Source organism: Clupea harengus, chromosome 9 (genome assembly GCF_900700415.2).
Source record: "Clupea harengus chromosome 9, Ch_v2.0.2, whole genome shotgun sequence".
Classification (NCBI taxonomy): Eukaryota; Metazoa; Chordata; class Actinopteri; order Clupeiformes; family Clupeidae; genus Clupea; species Clupea harengus.
The window spans coordinates 4,565,764-4,591,970 of record NC_045160.1 but is presented as its reverse complement, the minus strand read 5'-3'; the positions used below and the strand labels follow the sequence as shown (position 1 = coordinate 4,591,970).

General features: G+C 47.5%; 1 protein-coding gene across 1 annotated transcript in view; it reads left to right on the top strand.

Annotated features, from left to right (window-relative positions):
* nxn (nucleoredoxin) overlaps positions 1-26,207 on the top strand; it is a 53,674-nt gene that overhangs the window by 13,184 nt on the left and 14,283 nt on the right. The window contains exon 3 of the mRNA XM_012837902.3: positions 24,785-24,902. Within this exon, the coding sequence (XP_012693356.1) occupies positions 24,785-24,902 (118 nt within the window). The remainder of the gene's footprint in view (positions 1-24,784; positions 24,903-26,207) is intronic.

The window sequence follows — 26,207 nt, the reverse complement described above, 5'->3', positions numbered from 1 at the left end:
CCAACTGGCTTTTCTGGAACATTCTCTTAATTGGTCTGCCATTCCCTCGCAGCTCCAGTTCTTTTGCGGAGGCGCCCAGGGGAAATTAAAATCAGAGGAGAGGCAATCTCATGCTGTCCCTCTGTTCTCCTTGAAGCCACCAATAACAGGGAAGAGGGAGGAGGCAAAGTCAAAAAAGAGTTTCCACAAGATCCATCCAAACTTTGATCTCCCAAATTGCAGCCATTACATGTCATAATATAGCATGTTAATTCCGCAAATTAGCATTCTCTGACTGCTATCACTATCATTAGCGGAGAAAACGTGTCTCCATCGTGCTGCACTCTGAAGACCGTCTCATTCCATCGGATGCGCTTAAGCCAGCACTGAGTTATAAAGGCTATTCAGACGAGCCTCTGTTTAAACTCCCAGCAATAGCAGAGGAAGAGGAGGAAAAGCCCACAGCTGACTGTGAACGTAGAGGGTGCCGCACTGAAATGAATAGATTAGCTTTGGGTTTGGGGTTTACTCTTGTGGTGGAAATGGGGTTGCAGGCGAGGGTCATTATGGTTAGAGTTGGCATTGCATTAACGTGGGTAGGGAGAGCAGGAGCTGTATAGGTTATGAGACTGGGACTGGGGCTCTATTCTAGGGGGATGTGTTACATTTAGGCTGCACAGTTCAGATTCATTGGCCTGTTAGTGTGTGTTAAGATGTTGTTCCAGCTGTAACACTGACAGGCAGCCATGAAATATTTACTAAATGATGTCCAAATGCACAATATGCAAGCATGAACACAACTGAACATCATATGAAAAATGTGTAATGTGTAACGGATTTGACTCAAGGGTTTACTTCTGAATCTCATGTATATGCAGGTTGAAAGCAAATGTTTGCATGTGGCCGAATGCAAAGGCAGTCTAGCAGCACCATTTTTTTTTTTTAATGAGCCTTCGAGCAGCAACCAACAGCACAGAGTCTTTTATCTGCCACTTGGCTAAAGTACTCCCTCCCTTCAGAGTGCTGCTTTCACATATGGCATTGGACAAGCAGTGTGTGTGTGTAGGCCCATATGCATGTCCTCTACTGACACACAGTACTGAGAAATCTGATGATGAAGTGTGTGAACGCACGCCAAGACTGTGTCTCATATCCAGAGAAACAGAGAAACTCATGTTTTCTGGATTAAGATATTTTTGTATAGATTACGTTTACAAGTGCGGTGAAGGCCTGTGATTAATCTGGCGTTGAGAGATTCTGAAAGGCTTCTTATGTAATGTGGAATCTTTCTTTCATATGTTCCTGTTGATCTTGTAGATCAGTGTGGATGTTGGGTCAAAAATCTCAGTTTGTTGTGTCAAGTGCTGCCCCGTAACACCACATCAAGCCAACACTGATTGGTCGATGCTTGCTATGGTGGCATTCTATGGCTTTTTTTAGCTGATTTTACGTGTTTTTATTTCCCTATGACTTGGGCCCAGCCTTGACTGTGCAGTGGTTTTCTTAGGGTTGGTGCCATTTGAAACATAAATACAATCGTAGTTTAGTGGCCTGTTGGGGATGACTGTGTGAGAGTGAGAACAGACACACGAGAGCGGAAAGGGCTGCGCTTAAAGATTTATGGACACCCAATGGGTCACAGAGTGGAGGCCAGCGCATGGAGAAATCTCTCTCTCTCTGTCTCTCTCTCTGTCTCTCTCTCTCTCTCTCTCTCTCTCTCTCTGTCTCTCTCTCTGTCTCTGTCTGTCATTTTCACACATATCCTCACCTCCTCTTTCTCGTCTGATCCACGTGACCACAGGAAGAACTAACTGCTGATATTCTCCTCCCTCATGTCTTAATCTTTTTCCCATAAGAGGTGGGAACTTTAACTAAACATGTCAGAGCCATCCGAGTCTGTGTTTTTTGTTTTGTTGATCCACCCCTTATACACAGAATGAATTACAATGACTTCCCATGTAAGATGGTGACATAAGGACAACAACGTGTTTGTTTTACCTGGCGCCCGCTCAAGGCCTCTGCTTGGTAATTGCATTTACAGGCTTGGGGAGGAGTATTACTCCTCTTTCTGTTCCTCCCTGTTATTTCCCCCCAGTGTGAAGCAGCACATCATCTCTGCTCGTCAGGGCCCTGCTTTAGAGGGACTTACAACTTACACAGCCAAGAGTGGGACATAGCCAGAGCATGTACGGGCAGTGGGACAAAACTGAATCATTCATTTGTCAAAAGGGAGCAGCGTTTTTATGGAAATGTTGGCGAGTGCTAACTGGGGCATGTGGGCTGGGTGGGGTCGGCTGTGGAGCTCTCTGCTGAGAGTGACTGACTGCCCGCCCGCTCTTCAGACCTGTGGGGCCGCTAGGTTGGAACAGGATGCAGGCCGAGTGGTGTGCCGTCACTCCACTCTATGGAGTCTTGTAGAGTTTCCTGTTATTCTGCAGAACCCCCTGTCTCACAGGCTCTCTCTCTCTCTCTCTGTGTGTGTGTGTGTGTGTGTGTGTGTGTGTGTGTGTGTGTGTGTGTGTGTGTGTGTGTGTGTGTGTGTGTGTGTGTGTGTGTGTGTGTGTGTGTGTGTGTGTGTGTGTGAGAGAGGTAGAGAGAGAGTGTTGCCACTCTTCCTGTACACTTTTCTGAGGCTGTAACAATAGCCCCCCTGCTTTCAGACCGCCCCCTCCCCCCCGCCCACCACCAAATGTTCCTCTCCTCCATTCTGTATTCTCCATTCTGTTCTGCTCCTTCACCAAAGGCTATGCCCCCTGCTGTCCCACAGTCTGCACTCAGTACGGGGAGATGTTGGAGTACAGAGAGGCCTATATTTCATCTGCCCGCCCCATACAAACTTCTCCATTGCCTTCAAATTTGTGGAAGGATATATAGCAGTACTGGGAATTAAAGCCACATTTTGCACTTTTAAGTGAGACTGGAGCACTTTGTGGCTAGAAGGCACTGTTGGCTTATTTGAAACAAATATATGGCAGTAGCTGCCATATGACACAGCGTGATTCATTCCACAAATACTGAAATCTGATATCAATTAGCTCACTGAAGAGCACTTCAGCCCACTCCGAAATAGCAGTGTTGTCCGTGTTAGGATTGTAGGAATAGTGAAGGGCTTGTGATGGTGAGAGCGTGTACATTTGGCCAGAGCGCTGAGGGAAGACGGTTTGTTTTTCACTGTCAGATGGCGCAGGCTTGGCTGGTTAAGGAGCCGCGGACGTCTCGAGTTGAAACCCCCCCCACCCCCCATCACCCAACCCCCCCTCCCCCCTGCTGCAGAGGGGTATGGGCGCCCTGCCAGGCCCTCACAGCCCATGCCTTCACCAAGGCAACGGCCACCGAGCCCACAGCCCTGAGTGGAGCCCTGAGCTGAGCGCCACATTCCCAGAATCCTTTGCCCGTCTCCAGGGCTTTTCAGGTTCCTCCTGTAATGTGTGTGTGTGTGTGTGGCGCAGTTGCCATGGCTCGGTCAGCTTGCTTTGATTTCAGGCAGAGGGGAGATGGATTGGGTAGACGGAGAGACGGATAGGGAGACGGATAGAATTTCCCCAGGGATGGACGCAGAGACGCAGAGACGCAGAGGCAGACACACAGACAGATTATCAGTTGGGGCGGACACACAGATAGGCACAGGCCTTAACAATCAGACTCTAAGCGAACAGTAGGATCACAGAGAAGTGAACATATAGGGAGATATATGTACATAGGAAGACCTGAACTGAGTGAGACAGAGAGACAAAGTGGCAGATGGATTGACACACGGATGTGTACACAGATATACTGAGTGACTGATAAATGGAAATGGACGGATTTATAGACACGTGTGCTGACGGGGGCACACCCCGAGACACGGCAGACAGACACGTTGATGGACAGCCATGCTGATAGGCGGTAGGGTGAGACAGACAGAGGTCTCTTTAAGCAAACAGAGAAACTGAAGCGGAGCGGAGGCCTGCAGAGAGAGAGAGAGGGAGGAACCTCCTAAAAATAACACCCTCTCTGTTCCGGGGAAGCAGGTCATGTGCTCACCTCTTTCTCTCACTCTTCTTCCATGTCTCTCCTCTCTCTTCTTTCTCTTTTTTCCTCTCTGCTCACTCCATAATTAGAGATTCAACAGCTGTTCCTGACAATTGTGTGATTTTAGCTTCCTTTCCTTACGTAGTAAATATTCAACTACTACTTGGGCTTCCAGTACACATCAAACAGTTAAAGCATGTACCTATTATGTACCAATATCTATTTTAGATGCTGGTCACTGGTTTGCTGTTGGAGCCCAAGGTGGAGCCCAGGTATCTGCTGCCTCTGGGTCAGCTCTGGCCCGGGTCTGGGGCGGTGCTGGCGCTCTTGCGTGCATGTTGCGTACCGCGAGCCGTACATGTCAGCATGCGTGGATCGGCTGGAGTTGCGTGTCTGGATTAGCTCCTGCTGGGCCCACTCCAACCGGCCGGCTCTTTGAATGAGGAAGGGGCCGTGGGGTTGGAGGGGTGGAGGGGGTTAAGCCTGTGAGCACGGCTGCGGCTCTTTCATGGCCAGGGGGGGGGGGGGGGCTGTGAAGTGTGAGCCGGCTGACAGGTGTCAAGGATTATACCCGCCTTTTTGGGACGCAGGCAAATCGTCTTTGTCTCTCTCTCGTTCCCTTTTTGCTTCTTTTCTTTGTCGTTTTTTTTTTTAGGTCGCTGTTATAGATGCTTACGGGTCGATTAAACCTGTAATTATTCACACATTTATCCGTTTAAGCATCAAATTGCCTCTTTTCTTCTCCTTTGCTGAAATGATGAGTGTGAGCTGGTAATTGCCGATGAAGGGGGGGCCTCGGCTTGGCTGGACTGCAGGGAGGGAGGGGGGGGGGGGGGGGGGTGGTATTGTGATGTCGGGTTGTCAGGCTGTCCTGGTGGGTGCCAAACTTGGTTGTTGCTTGTTGCACTAATTCATAGGACCAAATAAAAATAATTGTTATTTTAATAGTAATGCTAAAACAGAGTGTCTACCAAGCGTTGCTGACTACTCCATTCCGGCTCAAGAGAAGGGAGCTGCTGAGCGCTCAGCGCAGCGGCAAAGCAACAAGTGTCAGTGTCACTGCGCGTTGAGTCAGTGAGTGGTGACGGGGTGTCGAGTGAGGGGGAGAAAAAGACTGCTGAGTGATGCGCCCACATCAAACAAATCCATTATAACATCCACAGCGCTTCCACTGAGCGGGAGAAGCTATGCCAGCACAGAGCCCCTAGAGTTACACACAGGGAGTTATAAAATGGGCTCCTGTCAGCGCTCAGGAAATAGGCTGGCATAACTGCATTGGTGTGCTGGTATGGTAGGCAAGTGTATTGTTTGTTTGTTTGTTTGTTTGTTTGTTTGTTTGTTTGTTTGTTTGGTGTGTGTGTGTGTGTCTCAGAAAGTCCTCTGCTACATTCCTTGATATCATTACACTGGGTAAAGGTTTTTGTTTTTCTGAGAAGGCTCAGCAGCTGTGACTGCTGTGCGTCTGTCTGAATGGAGCATTAGTGCTAATAAAGTGTCCCCTCATCCCTGGGCTCCCCTCCTCCAGGCGGCCATTTTAAAGCAGCCGTTTATTGTCTGCTGGACGTCTCCTTGTGTGGCTGAGGCCTAGAGCCCACTGTCTAATGAAAACACAATCCCCTCCTTACTCTGCTCAGGAGGAATGTGTATTATTTGAGGACAGATCATTTAATTTAATTATGTCCACTTTTCCTTTCCCTTTCTCCTTTCTTTCTTTCTAATTGTTTCTCTCTCTCTCTCTCTCTCTCTGTCTTTCTTTCTTTCTTTCTTCCTGCCTTTTTTATGAATCATGGACATAAATCTTCCCTCAGTGCTAAGGATCTTCAGGAGGGAAAGGCAGTCAACCCTGCTGGACCTCTCAGGAACTAGCCAGGGCCTTAATTTGAAAAAGATTGTGCCTTGGCTCACAATAAGGAGGAGGGTGTGTGTGGAGAGGAGAGGAGGAGAGGAGAGGAGAGGAGGGGATCAAGTTGTTTTGATTCATGAGGTACGCTCTCACCCTCTGCCTGTTCCACTGAAAGGCGGATTCAGGTCGTCCATCACCGCTCGCTTGTTTACTCAGTCATAGCTGTTTAAACCGAGCAGGTCTACACTCCACAGTCTCTCCAATGCTATGAAATAAATAAATTCCTCAAACCTCCCTCCCAGCCCTTTAAAATATGCTTCGTCCATGTAAACCCAGCGAACACTCCAAGGCTTTGCCTCAGGCTGCCAGTGAGCGTACGAGGGCAGTTAAATAATTAGCCGAGTGTAGGATTTCTGGCTCTTATTTTTAGCAGAAAATTGTTGTCTCTTGCTGGTGGCTTAATGCAGGCCAGCACTGTGGCAATTAAGCTGTGCTATTTGGAATTAATGAAATAGACAACAAATGCCAGGTCTCCCACTGACCATGTGGTGATAACGAGAAGTATGGAGGGGGCAGAGTGTAGGAATAATGTAGGAGAACTTGAGTGATGGACCCTCTAATTCAGGATCTATATCTATAACGGTACTGTTTGTTTATTGTCCCACTAAGTTTAATTGAGGCAAAAACTTGTCCTTGGACTCTCTCTGTGTGTCAGTTAAAAGCAGTTTCTCACCATGAGTGTTTGTGGGTTTTTGTAAAATGATTGCAGAAAAAGCAACAAAACAAATCTTGCCCGTCAAACAGCGAGTCTCCTAGAGCGGTTCACTTGATTTATCCTTTTAATATATCTTAATGATGGGTTTTGTAAATGTTCTAGGTTCCGCCCATGAAAGCCTACTTGCTTAACAAGCCTGTGGGTGTTATGCTGTAGTCTCTTCGCTGTGTCATGTGTAGCAAAACCTCTCTGCATCACTTGTTTCTCATTGGTGGAAATGTTTTCTGGTCTCTAAGATATCTTCTTTAAAAGTTTAAGGGGTCAAAGTAATGTCAGATGATGGCTACTTCAGTTTGTGCACTTAGATCCACCTATCCTCATAACAAGCCTTAATCTAGTTTCATACTTCAGTCCTTTGTAGAGACTAATGCTGCCTTCTTAAGAGCTCGCCCACATGCTCTGCTTACTCTGATGCAGTTCCCAGAGCTTCCACTCCGAACATGAGACAAGGCTTGGTGTGTGTGTGTGTGTGTGTGTGTGTGTGTGTGTGTGTGTGTGTGTGTGTGTGTGTGTGTGTGTGTGTGTGTGTGTGTGTGTGTGTGTGTGTGTGAGCACTCTGGTTTCTCGTCATCAGCTGCGGGGATGGGGGGAAGGTGTCAGGTCTGATATGAGCGCTTTATGACGAGCAAAGGGAGCAGCTGATTGGCTGGGGAGGAAATTAAAGTTTTATTGGCTTTTCGCTGTTTCTGCTCTACTGCGAGGGCTGCTGGAGTTTGACGGCAACAAGGGCCCCCAGACATGCAAGGCAACACTGGGGACGACGCGCCATTACGGCCCCGCGTGGAACCATAACAAGTAATTGCAGCCCTAAATGGGTCAGAGAACCGCTGAGCTTTGCTGAAGAGGACTTGGAAGGGGAATGCACTCATACCATCCAAATGAAGCTTCTTGCTGCAGCCATGGTTTACTTTCTGAGATACACAGATTACTAGAATGGGAATATTTACTGGTCTGATCATTAGAATTGTCAATGAAGTAAAGTAGTGAAGTAGAACCTTAAAAATGCGGTAGGCTGTGGTTCGCAAATGTAAAGGGCAGTATGTTGAAACGGGAGGAAGGAATGAGAGGCAGGGAGGAGGATACACCTGGAGTGTCTTTAAAACACAGGTTTCTCATAAAGCAACTGCTGCCAGTTGTGAGTTTTCTCCCTCCACAGACGTCCTCCCATGGGTGGTGATTAGAAGTTAATCCTTCGCTCGTCTCGGCGCTTGTCTTGCGCTCGTGTTTGATTTAATACCCCTATCATAACAGAGGATAACAACGTGGACTTTTCACACCTCTTTTGAAGTGTCAAGAATTCAGGTGGTATATTCGCGAGGCAGTTGCAGATGAACTTGATGACCGGTTCGGTAGGAGCAGAATGAAGATTTGGCTTTGGGTCCCGTGACACGATGCCACAGAACACAAAGGAAATCCTGCGGTTCGCTGCTCAGGCCGCAAGCCCTTGACAAAATGAGAGGGTATAGCACTGAAGGTCCTCCAGAGAGAAGGGGTAGCATTTGTGAAAGTGAAATAAGCCATTCCTCTTATTTATTCACTTTAATTTACTGTCATACAGCTTTTAAGCTTTTCTTAAAAATAGCAGAAAATCATGCTGAAATTAGTATGTGTGCAATAGTGAAGGGCGTGCAGCCAGCAGAACTGAAGTAGTTTTGTTCAAAGAAAACTTCCAAATGAGCGAAAGATTCCACATGGCCAAAGAAACACACATTTGGGAAATACACCTCCGTTGTGTTCCTCGATGTTCCTGCCGTTTTTGTGTTTGTTTAGTAACGCAATTAATTTATTTTCACAATTCACAGTCCAACTCAGTTCATTCACGTTTTGGAGAAGCTTATCAAGGAGAATGGCATGCAGGCTGTTTTGTATCTGGTAGAGAGGCCTGTTGATGGGGAAAGGTAAAGTCAGGATCTTTGGGACAGACACCCAACCTGATATTGGCCCATTTAGAGTCAGGCGACCCAGAGAGGATTGCTGAGGTACACAAGAGACAAAAAAACTGTGTTTCTTTGCTGTTGATCATAAGGGAAACAACAGGGGAAGCTTTCCACAGAAGGGAGGATGACATTTTGAGAACCAACAGCTCCCTGATTCCATGGAAGTGCTAAGTCTGCTTAGGGCGATGCGTGAATTAGAGATTTGTGGAAGGGCCCAAGATGATTGACGGGAGGCTTTCACAAGAGATCGGCTTGTTCCCATGAGACTCACTGAGACTGAAGCAACTGCTATTTTGTATACTTTCCAGATTCCTATTCAGTTTATTCACTGCCATACTTCACATCAACTATTTGGCAGAATTCTTTTTGGAGTACAATCTAACCTTGGATCAAATTACTATGTCAATGTAAGACTGCTTGTACATATAAAGTCAATTCTTTTAAGACAATTTTATAGTTTTGGCGCTATATAAATAAAATTGAAATGAATTCATTCCTCCTCTTTTAGGGTCTGTGCAGTCTGGGTTTACTTGGAACAAAAAAAGATGAAATGATGAAATTAGCAGTGAGACTCTCTGTGACACTCAGGAGCATGGTTTAGGCTGTGTGGTCTGTCTGTGGTTTTCTATCAGGACGTATAAATATTATTCTGGCCAAAACTTCAGTCCACACACCACAGGTCCAGTACACAGGAAAGGGATGTTGAACATCTCTGCCATCCCTCCAACACTAAGGTTGAGTTGGGCTGTAAACAAACGCTGAGTTAGAGCAGGCGTATAGCTATGTTGCATCTCATTGTTTTTTTTTTCCATCCTCTTTTCTGCTTTGTGTGGAATGTATTGTCCGGATGTAGTTTGTCTTGTGCAAACCCATAACACTAATTCAGGACTCAACTTTGTTTTTGTATACCCCTTTGCTGAGTGTAGGAGCAACTTAGAGTTATTTCTTAACAAGTCGGCTGCCCTCCCCAATCTTCCCAGCCCTGTGTGTCTGTATCAGCCCGGAGATTTAGAACTGTTCAAACTAAAAACAGATTTCTCTTGCAAAACGGGAGGCTTGCGCACAGTTTTATCAGCCTAAAATTATACGGTGAATTCATCACAGGCATATCCAATTACCATCACAGAAATACTGTGTCTGTAAAACATAAATACTAAATATTTCAAAAGTGGTTGAAATTGTGAGTGAATTGTCATCTTTATGCTAAAACGGAGGATTTAAAACTTTGTGGTATCAGTCATCATATCTTTCGTCCATGCGCTACGCCTGTGTTGTACTCACTGTCTGGTTGGCCGGCTGCCGTGTCCTGGTTGACCACTGGCAGAGGGGTGGTGAGGGTGGCCGTGTCCAGCTGGCACCCCATCATACTGCCTGGCATGGTGGAGCACGACCCAGGAGACGCAGCAAGCCTGTTAGCCTGTCGCAACTACCGTTTCAGCGGCGCTTCGTGGAGGGGTTGTATTAAGCTGTGTGTGTGTGTGTGTGTGTGTGTGTGTGCTTGCACTCGACAGTTGTCTTTTGATGCACTTGTTCTTCAAACGCAAATCCTTTGTATGAAAAAGAGCTGTAGAAATATCCATTTCACACAGGCCTGTTCTCTGTTTAGACTCCTGTACAAGTAGATATTTCCACTCCCAAACATGTTCTTTTGCAATGACCCCCACTCCTCCCCTCCATCCCCGATGGCTATTGTTTGAGGGATGTGACCACCACCTCAACATGTTCCACAACCTGTAGCAACAATGTGGAGCAAGGCCAGCCTTGTGTGTGGATGTCAGTTTCACTTGTGTCTGGTGTGTGTATCCAGGGAAACGTTACGTTGCGTGGCTGCTCACGAGTATTAGTCGGAGTGCCACTCAAAAGCCAGGGGAAGCCAGCAGGAAATGGTAAGTTCACTCAATCCTGTTAATGTGGAACAGTATTTAATTAGATCCGCTCGATGCGGACAAGGCTCCGACGTCTATGGTAGCTCCTTTCCTTCCTGTTTCCTCTGCTGGTAAGGGCCCTTCCTGGGTAACATGCTCATTTGGGGGTTGTATGGTATGGTAATGATTAGGCTAATTATTTTGCTAATTATTTTGTTCACCACAGGTAGTGATTTGTGATATAATATTCATTGTTAAGCTAACAAAGCATACAATTTTGTTCTTTTGGGAAGGATTAACATAGGAAAATTGCCTTGACTATTATTACAGACATGATTAAATGATTTTACATAATTAAGATTAAATAATTTTTTTGTCTCTATTGAAATATTGTATGTCTGATGGGGTATTCAGCTCCCTTGATCAACCCCACCCCAAACCTTCCCCTCCCCACCCACCCTACTCACCACCGTATGCTCCTCCTGTGTCTGCTGAGCGAGAGCCCCCTTGAATGCAGTGTCACTGGCCATTGTGATTCCCATTTTCACCATGTTCTGCCTGTCTCTCTCCACCTCCCCAAAATGACACACTGCCGAGGGATGGAGGCGGTGAAAGTGTGTCTAATAACGGCAGGGCTGACTCTCCTCTCTTTGGAGGGGATATATGCCCCCCCTCATACCCCTCCTCCTTTTTTTCATTGTCTGTGTGTGTGTGTGTGTCTGTGTGTGTGTGTGTGTGTGTGGTGCAGCATTGGGCCTGTAATGTAGCGATACAGATTGCTTTTCATAGCCATCTCGAGCAGCTGGGAGAAGCGTGGCAGTATGTTGTCTTCGGGGTGGTGTTTTGTTGTCGCTGCTGCTGCGGTGAGTTTAGCTGTGCTGTTTTCCATTTGCAGTGCTATAGCTCACTGTGACACTGGCTGCCAGTGCCCTTATGGGTGAAGTAGAGAGTCATTAGAACGTCAGCCGTCTTTTTTTCTCTCTCTCTTTCTCTCTCTCTCTCTTTTTTTTTGTGCAAAATGGAGCTTCATGCAGTCATGCTGAAACCCCAGTGTTTCTAATTAACCTCTTTCCCCACTCGCTGTAGCTGAGCTCACAGCTGCACTGAAAGCACATAGCTCACGAGGTCTGCTTCCACAAAATACACACATCATGTCCGTGTTACTCCTCAGAGCAGGCAGAGCTTTTCTCTGCCTTCATGTTGTATGTGTGTGTGTGTGTGTGTGTGAGTGTGTATGTGTGTGTGTGCGACTCGGTGTTTGCGGAGGCAGGCGCAGGCTGAGAAGTGCTGGTGACTCCTGGGAGAGCGTGGCTGAGTGGGCCGCGGGGCTGCGAGGGTGTCGGGGAGAGAGCCAGGCCCGCTCCGAAACAGCGTTGCCTTTTGTGTCTGGCTGTTCCTGCCGGTTATTTATAAACCACGTAAAGCTGCAGAGCATTCCAGCGCGTCTCCGCTGACGGAGCGCGTACCTCGCTGCTGTGTGTGAGCCTTTGTTTGACACACAGATTCCTCTCTTCACGAGGAGGGGTAACGCTCGCCAATCTGGCACAGTTAATCGATAATAATGTTGTCCACACTAGTGTGACGTTTTATTTAGACTCAGGTTAAGTGTGGCTAACTGGTTAAAAGTTGTCAATGAATACAAATCAATCAAGAGTTTGTACCCTGTAATATAAATCCATTTGGCTGAAATGATAGGGTCACCACATAATCTCCACCAGTTTTTCTTCCCATTTTAATGCGTAGTTGTGTTTTCCTGATGTGGACTTTTGGGGTCTTTTGCCATGATTTGTAACTCATGCTCAGTCGTTTCTGTGGGAATGTGTCTCTGCTCGGAGGAAGGCGTTAGATTCATGGCTGACATGACGGTTGCATTTCTCACTTGTTTTCCCCAAGCGCTCGAGCGATGGAAAACTTTAACCACGCTTTCGCTGATTGCACTCGTATAGCATCAGCATGTCCCTGCCAAAACCAGCCGCCAATCCATCCCTCACATTTAGTTTTTTCAGTTAATGACACTGTTTACAAAATAGCAGTCACACATACCGTAAAACAATTATAATCGCTAAATACTTATCTGCCCACATCATCTTTACTGTGCTCTTAGTAAAACCTTCAAGTATGTTTAGTGAGGGGCATTTCATTAAGTCATTCAAGGGGTATTAGCTGTTTTGTAATTTCTGTTCAAGCCAAGTAAATGGAGTTTGCCTGTGCTCTTCTTTACCCCTTCATTTTGGCTCCAGTTGAGCACAGGTTTCCTGCAGCCTGCCCTGCGTGGAGGAACTCCTGGAGCGGCTCCAGCTGCTGCTGCAACACAGAGTCTCGGCTTTCTCCCCCGAACAAGGCTCCTCTTCTGCAGTCAGGAGGGGAATCTCTGGCTCTGCCAGACAGGAACATGGAAGCCACAGGGATTTAGGGAGTGTTTATCCACCTCTGCGTTTTTATTGAAACAATGCAGAGAGATCGAGAGAGAAAGAGAGATGGAGGGAGATGAGCAGATGCAGCAGAAAGATTAGATGACAATCATTGAAGGTGCTTGCAAATATATCGGTTCCTGATGAAAGTACATCCTGTCCTCAGTTAATATTGTTCCATGCCTTTAAAAAAAAAAAAAAAAAAGCGTGTTTCTGTCATCGCACATGGCGATTGGCTGGCTTTGAGGGAGGTGTAATTACCCCGCCAGATTGCATTTTACCGTGGCATTAACACTCACTCACCTTAACAAAGTCGGCACTTATTTAAATCCACAGGACAAGGGAAAACAGAGCTCCCCCCCTGGAGGGTGCATGTCAAATTACGTGTTTGTGATCCACTACATGGTAACCGTTCTGATGTCATACCTCAGAGTCAGAGGCAGAGAAAGTGAGTAGTGTTGGAGAACATGATGCTTTGCCACAGGGCGCAAATCACTGCAGTGTTAGTGAAACATTGTGCGGCTGCGAATTGAGACCAGAGGTTGATTTACTGTGAATGAGGCCAGCGAGTCAACTGAGGACTTATGAAGGAACATTAGAGGGGGGTGATGCTTGGCTTCAAGGAAGAGAAACAGTGAGACAGTGAGAGTGTGTGAAAGAGAGTGAGTGGGAGAGCTAACCTTTGTAAGTGGCTCAGATTTGTGTCAAACTTCCATTAGAGAGTTTTTTTTTTTAACTATATTTTTCTCCACTCTTTGTATGGGATTGAATAAGGGGCAGCTCTACAGTGCTGTGCTGCTACACTGGATGTATGATGCCACTCGTGTGCAGTCATTTCCTCTCCAACGTCACTTCTTGTAATTCCAGGAAAGGCCATTTGTGTTCAACGGCTATGTTCATGGTGCCTCTCAGAGTAAGAGCACTGCCCAGAAAATCATCAGTTTGGGGTGCCTGGAAGTTATTCATGATGAAGTTTACAAGGCAAACCTTTTCGTCCCCCCCATGCTCTAGATGCCTTTACTTTATAATGGGGTTCTGGTGAGTGTGGCTTTCCAGGCATCGCTGCAATTAGAGCCTTAAGCCACAGAGAGACACGAGAGGAAGCAGGGGGATGTCTGGGCTAACTGTGTCGTGTGACCTTTGACCTGTGATCTCTGACCCCATTGGAAGACCTCATGTCTGCGCTGACTTGATTGTGGTGCCGGGACCCTTGGTGTGCAATCCATCTTTGATGTTTGGCCTTGTTAAGTGACAAAGGTCTTGCGCCGCCACTGTGAATGTAAATACTCCACACAGGCCACTCCTCCCGCCCTTGCACTCTCTCTCTCTCCCCTCTCTCCATCTCTCTCCCTTCTTGCACTCCCTCTCCTTCTGTTTTCAGAGAGAGAGAGAGAGAGAGAGAGAGAGAGAGAGAGAGAGAGAGAGAGAGAGAGAGAGATCTGACAGTCTTACTGGATGGGAGGTCTTTGAAGTTTAATACCGGTGCTTATGTGAAGGATCTTCCCAGTAACAGTTTCACTGGAGGATGAGGGGTCACTGACAGACAGATGGATGGTGCTGCTTTGAAGGCCACGGTTTTTCTGGGCTAGAGTGGGAAGCCACTGGCCTGGGCCATGTCAGTCAGTCAGTCAGTCGACCCGTGATGGGAGGTGACCCAGAGAAGTCTGCTTCTCAGCTGTTAGTGGGCTTCCCCCTCTAACCAACACACATATACACACACACACAAACACACACACTGATGGACACACGCACACTCACATACACTCACACACACGTCACTCTTTGCCTTATGAAATGCAGGGAGTGGTTGGGAAGACTGTACAGTCACTAACACATAAATCTCTTGGTCTTACAGGAAATCAAGTTCACTGTGGTCTGTTTGATTCTCCTTTTTAATTTGAGTACTTTTCTCTTCCCTTATAATGTGGTTATTTTTTAAAGAAGTTGAGACATTTGTCCAGTGAGTCAGGGATTTTGGTGTGTGTGTGTGTGTGTGTGTGTGTGTGTGTGTGTGTGTGTGTGTGTGTGTGTGTGTGTGTGTGTGTGTGTGTGTTGGTGAGGTTTGAAAGCCACAGCTGCTATGCGAGGCAGTGTCCGTAAGCAGCTCTACAAGCCGGCCAATCCGTTCTTATCTGATTTAATAGCATATTGTCGCATCAAAGCGGATCTGAGAGACGTGAGCGATGAGAGAGGGGACAGCTAAGACGGCTCATGGTTTTGGCAGGGGGGGGGTTGTGGATGTAAAATCAGGAGCAGTGCCTGCAGCGGCAGCAGCAGCTGAAACAGATGTGTTCTTTAATGAGTAAACAAGGAGAAAAGGAAACCAACTTGCCAGTACATTAAGATAAGTGAGAGCCTCTCAATGAAACATCAGCTCAGAATCAGTCACATGTCTGACTGAATATATGAGCTTTGTAAAAGCAACGGCAGTTACTGGCAGAGACAACAGGCATCTATTAGGTTCAGATGCCCAAAACAGATCTGTGTGTGTGTGTGTGTGTGTCTGTGTGTGTGTGAGTGAGAGAGATCCCAGTCATGGTTAGATGAAACACAACATTGCCATGCTCCTCTGACTTTCGGTGTGCCATTCAGGTTTATAAAGAAGTCAACCCCCCCACCCTCCCCAGGGGTTTCGTGGAGATTTACGAGGCCCGTCGTGGTGTTGCCCTGGAGATTCCATGACAACCCACATGCTTTATGGCCTGACCCCTGGGATCACAAAGACACTACAAAAGAGCTAAGATTCACTCTGGCCAAGATGGATGGCTTCTTGGTGGTTTAGGGTTTTTCATTTCAGGGCTGTAAAGCCACCGCCCTTGAAGTGGAGGTAGAATAGCCATCTTGGAAATCTCACATTAGCATGCTGGATGCCTTCCACACATTTCCCATTCTTTAATATCCTCATTGCCAAGGTAATTTGCTATGGTTAATGGTCTATTAATGAGCAGGCATTGGTATTTTTGTTCTCTGGAGAATGTTGAGAATGTTAATTTCCACACAATTGGGAGGAACTCCATCTCGCCGCTTCGCCTCTAAGGCATTGGCTAATCAATCCACAGCTGTCAGGAAAACACTGATGGGAATGTGTGATAATGTCGCCCCGACAAGAGATTGTATCATTTCACACACACACACACACACACACACACAGGAACACACTGACGCACAGAGCAGGCGCAGAGTGTCCTGTGGAATTAAAAGCACTGTTTTGGGCCGCGTTTATTAGTCATCAAATATGGATTTGGCAGGAGGGGATCTGAGGCGAGAGGGCCAGCAGACACCACCTCCCCACGGGCCGGCGAGAAAGGCGGGGTCAACTCCAGGTCAGGAGAGGGGGGACAACAGTCGGCAGATGCGCTCTGCTCCACCACCGCCCACCCCACCGCCCACCCCACAACCCCCCCCTAGACTCATAAGGAAGTCATCTGCACCCTGGAGCTTAAGCTGTAGTTTCCTTTTTAATGACTTTTTAACCATATGCACATGCAATCACCCCCCTCCCCCCCCCACACACACACACACACACACACACACATACCCCACATTTGAGCTGTAATTCTGTTTTACACCGTGTGAAGAAAACATAAGGCAGAGCATAACAACACCGGCAGCAGCACCGCCACCACCACCTAATATGCCTTAAGAATGCGCTTATGAATGATATGGTTTTGATGTGTGCTGTTTGGTTGAGTGTTTTTGTCTGCGGGAAAAGGGGAGGGGAGGGGAGGGGGTTATGTCTTTCAGCCGCTTTGCCAGTAACCACTTCATACTGTATTGGATTACCTTTGCGCATGAAGGAGTGTGATATGAATTCGCTTTGGCAGGCGTCATGAAGTGAGGGGGGCAGGGTGCAGTGGGAACCATCCCTCCCCCGTCCTGGAGCGAGGCCGCCGCTGTGGCGAGGGTGCGATGCCAATCTGAGATGGCCGGCTGTCCCTGGCAGCCCTCAGCACTCGTCCAGATGGGTCAGCGCCAACTCTGGCACCGGGTGGCAGGACGTGGCAGGTCTCAGCACGACAGAGGCAGGAGGAGTCTGGTGGTGGACTACACACTCACCTGGCTCTCCTCACAGCCGGGCGACCGGGCTCCCTCACTTAAACCTGCAGTTGCATGCCCACTCTCATGCGCAGTGCTGTGCTGTGTGACTGCTCTGAATTTAGCATGCTAATCGAGCTATGCTAAGTAGTTTTGTTTGTTTGTTGTTGTTGTTGTTTTGAGGGTCGAAAATATTCAGTGTGCAGAGATGAAGCAGAAACGATGGGGGGAACGTTTTATGGTTGCACATCATGCAGAACATTGAGAAGGACGTAGGAGAGGAGAGGTTTGGTGTGGGTTTATGGTAGTCCTCCTAACAGTGGGGGACAAAGCCACCGATGACGATGCTGAGCAGCTATTGAAAGTGAGCTGGGCTGAGTTAATGTGTGGACTGAATGAGCCCCGTCTGGCCCTTTATGTAAACCAGCCCAGCGGCTCGCAGCATTGTTGCCATGCAGGCGGGAGAGAGACTGCAACCCGCTGGCATTGAGAAGGAGGGGTCGGAGGCGGAGGGTGGGGGTACTGGAGTGAAGAATGTACCCCCTGCTGAAATAACCTTTCACCCCTCTGAGTGTTGAGGCCCACATGCAAGCTGGGTTTGGGCAAGACAATGGCACACATATTTCAATCCAGGGCTGCCTTTTAACTCGCTTACAATCCCCCCTCACTTTACTTCTCATTCTCTTGCTAAATAAAAATCCAGCTCAGCAGACCTTAGAGGATCCACCATTTTGCATTAATGGCCTGCATTGAGAAAGCCGCTTTTGTATGGTGGGACTTACAGCTCGCGGAACACTTTGCTGCCTCTCTCTCTCTCTCTCTCTCTCTCTCTCTCTCTCTCTCTCTTTTTCTCTCTTTTCACTCTTGCTCCCTTTCTTTCTGTTCCTTTCCTGGTCAGCTATACCGGCTAAGCCCCTGACGTACTGGCACCTGTTTTCCTCGCTAAACCGCTAATTTATGACTGAATTACTGAATTATTAACTAAAAGCCCACAATGTGTTCGCCACTCCGTGACATGTCCTGACTGGGAGGTTGCCATAGAAACCAGGGCCCTGTATCGAAAAGCAATTTAGTCGGCATATCAGTGCGTGTGAGGACTCCTCCGCCAAGCGGTTTGGGCCAATGGCCAATGAATATTTTAGGGGATAAATATGATCTGGCAATAGCAGTGTGCATGTTGGAGAATGATGGGGGCTTGCAGAGATAGCGGAGCGCAAGTGTCTCACACGCAGAGACCGGCGTCCAGGACGTTCAATTACTCTCCGTAATGCGGGTCTGAGATGCGAGGCGCCGTCTGAGACTGTGAGGGGCGGCTAAGCGAGGGACCTGCAATACTCATCAAGAAACACTGAGATGAGATGGATTACACAGACACACACACTCACTCACACAGACATACACACTAACATAGACACACACACACACACACACACACACAGACATACACACTAACATAGACACACACACATACACACACACACACACACACAGACATACAAACTTACATAGACACATACACAAACACACACACACACACACACACACACACACACACATAGACAAACACACTAACATTGACACCCACACACTCTCACGCAGACTCACACACACACACATAGACAAACACACTCTCACGCAGACTCACACACACACACACACACACACACACAGACATGCACTCACTCACACATACATACACATGTGGTGAGGAGGGGTGGGATTTCATCCAAAATTGCCTCATGTTTTGCTTGATGTCATCCCACATGAGGGACTTGGTTTCCTTATAGGCAAAGTGAAGGCCAGAGTTAGCTAAGCCTGCTCAATTATATCTCCTCCTTAACTGAATGCAGGTGTAAAACCTTAATCAGATGCAAGAATAATGTTTTTGCTCAGACTTTGCTGTGGTCCTGTTGTCTGTGACGTGTAGAGTTGTATCTCTCCTCCAGTAAGAAGTTTGTCTCTATTCCAGCTCAGGGTCTGGCTGCTACTCCGGTGGCTCTGCTGTAAACCTTTACTGCCTGCCTGCAGGGCCTGCTCTATAAAACCATCCTGTAAAAGATGAAGGTCTGGGCGAGCATGACTGACCCAAGACCTGGTCCATCAGACCCCCGTGACCTGACCCCCCCCCCCCCCACACACACACACACACATCCCACACCACCCCCAAACCTAAAGCCATCCTCCCCCATCAGGGCCTGCTCTGAGATCACTGGAGTCTGAAGAGAAACGAGGAGGGAACCCCACCAAAGTCTCCCTGGAGCCATGATGTCTCTTGTTTTTGTCTCTTGTCAAAGTCATCGGACATGACATGACTTTAATATGACATTCCACTAAACAAGCTTATTTTATAGAGGGTAAGCCAAACTTTTCCAACCTCGTCATAAAATGAGGTTGGGTTGTTTTCCAAAGCTGTATAGAAGGCCGTCCTCCCAGTTTAAAACTCAGCATGAGACGCATGTCTTTGCTTAAAGTGTAAAATCACATCAAACTGAGACATACGACTGGGTTTCCTTTCCAAGCAGACTGTGCTCTTTAAGAAATATGGAGAAATATGGAACGTATTACTGGCTTTACGGAGCCCTACACTGTACCAATCAGTACACATTCACTGTGGCAGTAAATCATTCTGTCGTGAATTTAACTGCTGTTGTTGGGGCATTATTACTCACTGGTTAATGCTCGTGTTATATCCGCTTTTGGAACAGACCCAGAAAGGCTTGTGAAGACTGTGATTTGAGTGAATGTAGTTAAGTACACATATGCATATGTGTTCATATATATGTTTTTGAAATTCAAATATGTGGCGTTAGATCTGAAAACTCATCACAAATAAATATCACCAATTTAGATTAGATGCAGAGCCTTGGTGTGAAAGAGCCCTGCACGGGAATGCTTCATATGAATACTGACACTCTATATTGTGCCCGGGGCGAATCTGGCGTGTCTTTGAACAAGCGCTTCCTTTTAGAGATGGCCAAAAATAGTCCCTCTGCTGTTTTCATCTCTCTGTTGAAAAGGAACGAGAGCTTCTTCCTTGCCAGCAGAACCGTGTTACACGCGCTCTTTTGTAGGCCTCGCGGCCCTCTTTGTAAAGTGACGGCCGTTGTGTAATCGGGGCTGCGGCTGATTCTGTGTGTGTGTGTGTGTGTGTGTGTGAGTTTTCTTCGTTGGTGCTTTGGCTGAGGTCTGGCGGGCCCTGGGCCCGGGGGCTGGGGTGAAAGCGGATCTGCGCGGAGTCAGGGGTAGGAACAATGAGCGCTGAATGGGCCGCTGACTGCAGGAATCTCTTCCACTTGAGATCCCTCAGCAGGACCCTCCGCTCCGCGGTCAGGGGGATGACGGGAGTACAGGGCCTCTGCACGGACAGCAGTTGACTCTTGGATGGATCGGGCCTTCATTTGGGCCAGGTTCGGTCCAAAGTCGGCTGCTAGCCAGGTTGGTTGAGCATTCCAGAGAGGCACTGGAGTCGGGGGAGTGTGAGTAACAGGATTGGCTGGCTATCTTCATCAAGGATGGAGTTTCTCCCCCCCCTCTTTTGATAGCTGTACCTCAGAATCTACACTAGCGCAGTGAGGCACAAGGAACAAGGGAACCTCTGCTTAATTATCCCTGTGTTAGTGATCTCTCCTTACAGCTGCTTCCTCATCTGTGAACAGTTCAGTGCAGTGAGCCAGTCAATGTTCACCAATGCAGTTTGTTACATTGTGTGTGTGTGTGTGTGTGAGCATGTGTGTGTGTGCATGCTTGTGTGTGTGTGTGTGTGTGTGTGTGTATGTATGTGTGAAAACATAATTACTTGCCCAAGCAGCAAAACACCACAGCATCTGACCCCTGGTGCCTCATGGAGTATGTTCAAGATGACCTCCATAGCCTCTTTCTCTCCCTCCTTTCTTTCCCTCTCTCCATCTCTCTCCCCCATGGGGTCTCATGGGCATGTGATGTTGGCATCTTTTCCCTTTTCTCTTCTATTACCACAACCACAACTTTGACAAATCCAATTTCAAGCATGCATCTAGACCTGTGTGTGTGTGTGTGTGTGTGTGTGTGTGTGTGTGTGTGTGTGTGTGTGTGTGTGTGTGTGTGTGTGTGTGTGTGTGTGTGTTTGCGTTGTGTGTGGAGGGGAGAAGCTAATGGATTGCTAGTATGGATTGTCTGGCCTGGCTCCATTGTGGGGCGTTAACTGGTTCCCAGAGGAGGGGATATTGGCACTCCTCTCCGTCCTGCGATGAGACCGCCAGACCTCCAGAGGGTTAATGTGTGGTGCGGTGAGGAAGAGAGAGGCGAGATGAAGAAGAAGAAGAAGAAGAAACCCGCTGGAAACTCTCCCCTGAATGTTGTTGTTGCTGGAGTGTAGAAGTACTAATCAAAGTAATACCCTCTGGTGTCTGGGCCGTATTTGTCATCATTCTAAAGCTCCATTAAAATAGAATCTAGGACGTGTCTGCTGATGGGTGCCTAAGTGCTGTCTGTTGCCTTGCTGTAGCTCTGAGCAGATGCACGTGGCAGTGGATGGGGAGTTGGAGCATGGGAATGATTACATTGACCAATATGGCTTCACATTCCTGCTTGGCTCTTTCCCATGAGCTGGAGAGGGAGCTTTTCAGGGGAGGGAGGGGGGGGGTGGTGAGTCTTTGCCCTCTTTTGCTCTGGTGATTCGTGATGGATTTCTTTACAGAGATTGAGCAAACATGGACATCATCTTCCTTGAGAATATAAGAACATGTTGAGAGCTCTTGAGATGATGGACTTTGAGGGCTCGGTGAAGGGGGGAGAGGTGTCTCTTGTGGACTCACATTCGCGTCTTGACATCTAGGAAGATGTTAGTGACGGCTGGCCACCTATCAATCACCGTCTTTTTTGGAGGTGTCACAAATGTTGAAATGAGCTGATTTGAATGGGAAGGACGGGGTGATGGAGCACCTGTAATTACGGCACAGCAATCAGCGCTAACAGGAGACGCATTCCCTGCCCTGTGCTCCGCCAGACCATCTCCACGCCCACTGATTTACTCCCCTCCGCTCCGCTGTGAAGTGCTGCCAGACGGCTCCGGGGAGATCACCGGGCTCCGCACTAAATCATCGACAGTGAGAACGCCCGGAGTGGGCTCCAAGGCCTTTCTCCCACCCCTCCACCCTGCCAGCGCGGGGCTGGGTGCTCTGGGGACGCTGCCTGCTGAGGGTGGGGCTGCAACAGGCCTCTCTCTACCTTCTCCAGAACTCCATACCTTGGGGGCGTGTGCTGTCTTACACATCACCAGTTTTCAGTCAGAAATGTGTCCAAGAATGTTTTGTGGATGAAGATAAATAGATTAGGAGATGGGATCTGTGCTGTTTGTGATATAGTTAGACTTGGTGTTTTCACCACAGAGGCTATAGATTACAGTTAGGTGTAGGGCTGAACGATTTGGGAAAATAATCTAATATGACTAACACAATATTAGATATTTAGTGTAAAATATTCTTTCCCACACTTTACATTTTTATTGAACTGCTCATTACAGAAACAAGAACAACAAATCGGTGGCTTTGCCACTGTGCATTTAAGTAATTTAAACAAAGTCATTGTAAGTATAAACACAAGGCATGCACTTTTTAAACAGTGTGTGCAAAATTTACCATCTTAAGAAAATTATTATTATTATTTAAAAAATGCAAATGCAATTAATTCTTCAGCCCTAGTTAGGTGTTCTCTATATTTAGACAAATTGTATTGCAAGTTGATCCCCGAACAAAAGGATTGGTCCAAGTATGGGATAGAAAAATCAGGGTGGATTTCTTACAAGTCGTGCCCTCCTCCCAACTACTTGCCTTACTCACACGCCTTATTCCACACATGCACAAACATCCTTCGGTATGTCAGTCACACAAAGCGGTGGTCTGATGAAGAGTGGAGAGAAGTTGTTGCTTTGCTGTCTTTTTTTTTTTTTTTTTTTTTTTTAGGCAGCCTCGGCTAACGGCCCAGAGTGAATTTTCCAGAGTGGGTGAGATGTTTTCCAGGCTTGGCGCTGATGATGAACTCTCAGGGCTGAGAGAGAGAGGGAGGGATGGAGCGAGAGAGAGAGAGGGAGGGAGGAAGGGAGGGAGAGCAAACACAGAAGCAAGCGGTTGAGCTGTTGACCATGGCCAGGCTGGAGGTTTGTGTTGGAGTGGCTTCCACACACTGGTCCTCCGACAGCCCCGAGCTGCTGCTGTCTGCTGTCTGCTGTCAGACACATTCTCTGAGGACCTCTGGGACTAGGGAGGAGAGAGAGAGAGAGATGGAGAGAGAGAGAGAGATGGAGAGAGAGCTGGCTCAGCAGAGGTCTCACTCAAGTGTCATCCTACAGAGGTCATCACACAGAAATGGTGTCTGGCACTGGACTATGGTCACATTACCAAAGCACACTCATACTCTTAAAGCCTCTTCAGCCTTCAAACATTATACAGACATGTGTACACACACACACACACACACACACACACACACACACACACACACACACACACACACTTGTATCCCTGTATCGCTCTCACACACATACATACATTCCAGCTCTCATCACACTTACACATAGAAACACACACGTTCAGGCTCACATAACATATGCACATACACACTAAGATATATGCTCTCTATCACACACACACACACACACACACACACACACACACACACACACACACACACACACACACACACACACAGTGCAGACACACTTCTCTGACCTGGGGGCTGATGTGATGTCATTGTTTTGAATGGAGTGCAGACAGGAGTGTTAATCAGTCTGGTAGGAGACTGACAGTAATGGGGTTCTCTGTGCTCTGGAGGCCGTTCCCTAGGGTTGGTACCCCAGTACACACTCTTCACCCATGGCTGAAGACACACACATACACACACACACACACACCATTCTCACTCCATTTACTTATATTAATGGTGGTTGGCAGCATCTACGTAGACATATTTTTACAGTTGGCAGAAAACACCTTGACACTGGCCAAGGTAAGAAAACCACCATATTCCATATGCTTAGGCTTGATGTGATTGGTTTGTACAGTGATTAGTGACCGTGGTCTGGTGTAGCTAAAGTAACAGTAACACAACACCAGCTAATGCTAGTGGCTCATGCTAGTGATGTCCATAAGGAGCCTTGCTGTTATGTGACTGGTGTCAGAACTCCTTCCATCATTGCTGTCGCAGTCTGTGTGTGTGTGTGTGTGTGTGTGTGCATGCCACTTCTTCAAGCATGTGCGTACTGAGCAGACGTGCGAGTACCCTTTGGGAATCAAATGGCATCAACAGTAGCGCGATCATAGCGACGATGTAACAGCTTCTTAGTGCGTGTGGACTTTTTCCCCCTTCCTTTTCTCCCGCCCCCCAACCCGTCCTCTTTTGTAAGCGCCGCTTCATGTGCTTTTGTTCAGGAGATGGCAGGGAAGCGAGAGAAAGCGCTCCTCTTGAATTTCCTCAGATGTCTGCTCGTTTAAAGTTGCAGTGGGACCCCGTGGCTGTGTGATTTCAGCCTCTGGGGCCACACTGCGCTGCTGCTTAATTCAACTTGCCGCATTTTGAAGTCCCTTTAACACATCACAGAGCGAGCGCTCAGAGTTGTTTTGTGTCTCATTTGGCACTGTCTCTCGCTCTCAGAAGCACAATAATAGCGGCGACAGCAGCCCCTTATAGGCGTTTAGGCAGCGGCGTTAAAGGCAGGCCTGAAAGTGCTGAGGTTTTTCTGCTCGCCGTGGAGATGAGTGGCGCTACATCGACTGTTCCTGTTGCTTTGTTCTCCACTGTGTGCTGTGTGTTCCCAGAAGCCTCATGTCCTTTTTTCTGTTTTTGCTCTTTTTCCTTTTCTTCCTTTTCCTCTTTCTTTTGTTCTCTGCCTGTCCCTCCTCTGCCACCTCTTTTCTCTCTCTCTCTCTCTCTCTCTCTCTCTCTCTCTGTTGCAGATGAAGCTGTGGAACAAATACAAGGTGACCAGTATCCCTTCGCTGGTGTTCGTGGATGCGACCACGGGGAAAGTGGTGTGTCGGAACGGCTTACTGGTGGTGCGAGACGATCCAACAGGTGGGAGAAAAAAAACGAGCGCCTCTCTTCTCAGCACAGCAATCCACCCAGTACCCACCCATACGGATCACACGTTCCCAGTTGTTTACTTACTGTTGGATTCGCCAGTAGCTGCTTTCTTGTGCAGAAAATCCAATGCAGTGCATACACATGAGGCTCTGTGAAACCTGTAGTCCCTTAGCCTCCACAGCCCAGAGTTATGCTTAGAAGCAAGAGCAGGCTCACATTCCATGGCGGGTGGAGGGGCCTGTCATCGGCACGAAATCTCAATATTTTGACACACAGCTTCTGGAGTCGAATGGAGACTCAGGGTTGCAGGATGCAAGACAGGCATTTTTTTTTTTTTTTTCTCATCCTGGGCTTCAAGCGCCAAGATGGGTTGGGGAGGGGGGCGTGGGCGGGTGAAATAATTACTGCATCTCTCTGGAAAAGAATGGAATGGATTTCACAGGAGGGGAGAAATGACAAGATCTTTCCCGGCATAATGAATTCCAGCCGCATCAGTAACGTGGAATCATCATCTGCATGAATCATTAAGCTGCAGCTCTGACCTAGGTTGGTTGGAAAGATAAAGATAAATGTGTCTTTTTCTTTCCCCCTTCTTTTCTTTTTTTTTTGTCATTTATCACCCATATCATGTGTTTGAAGAATCTTTTCCCCTGAAGCGTTAAGGTGGTACTGCAGCCCTTAAATGACACCAGCAATAAACATGGGCGATGGAAGGGAAGGCCTGCAGCAGGCGCATCCTCCCTTCACAATTACACCCTCTGTGAAGGCACGGAAAGCCACTTTTACTATTATGTTGGTTTTTAGTAGCTTTAAGCAATGATTACTGAGGAATACTTAAGCTGCCTGTTTTCCAATTCCAATTGGCATCATTAAAAACAGATGCGGTGAGAAAAGAATGTCTCTGAGACTCTCCTGCACTCTGTAATCAGAATAAACCGTTGGGATTCAGCTGTGTTATGCAATCAGGAAACCTCCAAAGAGATGAGGATCTGAGTGGGACCATTAGTTTGTGTTTGGGAAGGGATGACTCCTGGCTTTGTCTGCTAGATGTAACCTGAACCGCTAATGTGCCTTTTAAGGTTTCTTTTTCTTGTCTTACTGGTTCTTCATAAAATCTCCACCACTGTATAACACCGACAGAACTGAAAAAGAGCGTCTTGGAAGAAGAGATACACAGCTGGCCGTCTCTTCCAACACTCGTCAGGGGAAATAAAAGAAAAAGGAACCCAGAGAAACCACAGGACCCTGAGCTGTCGCTGAAACCCATTTCAGATTTCACATCTGTGCTGACCTTGC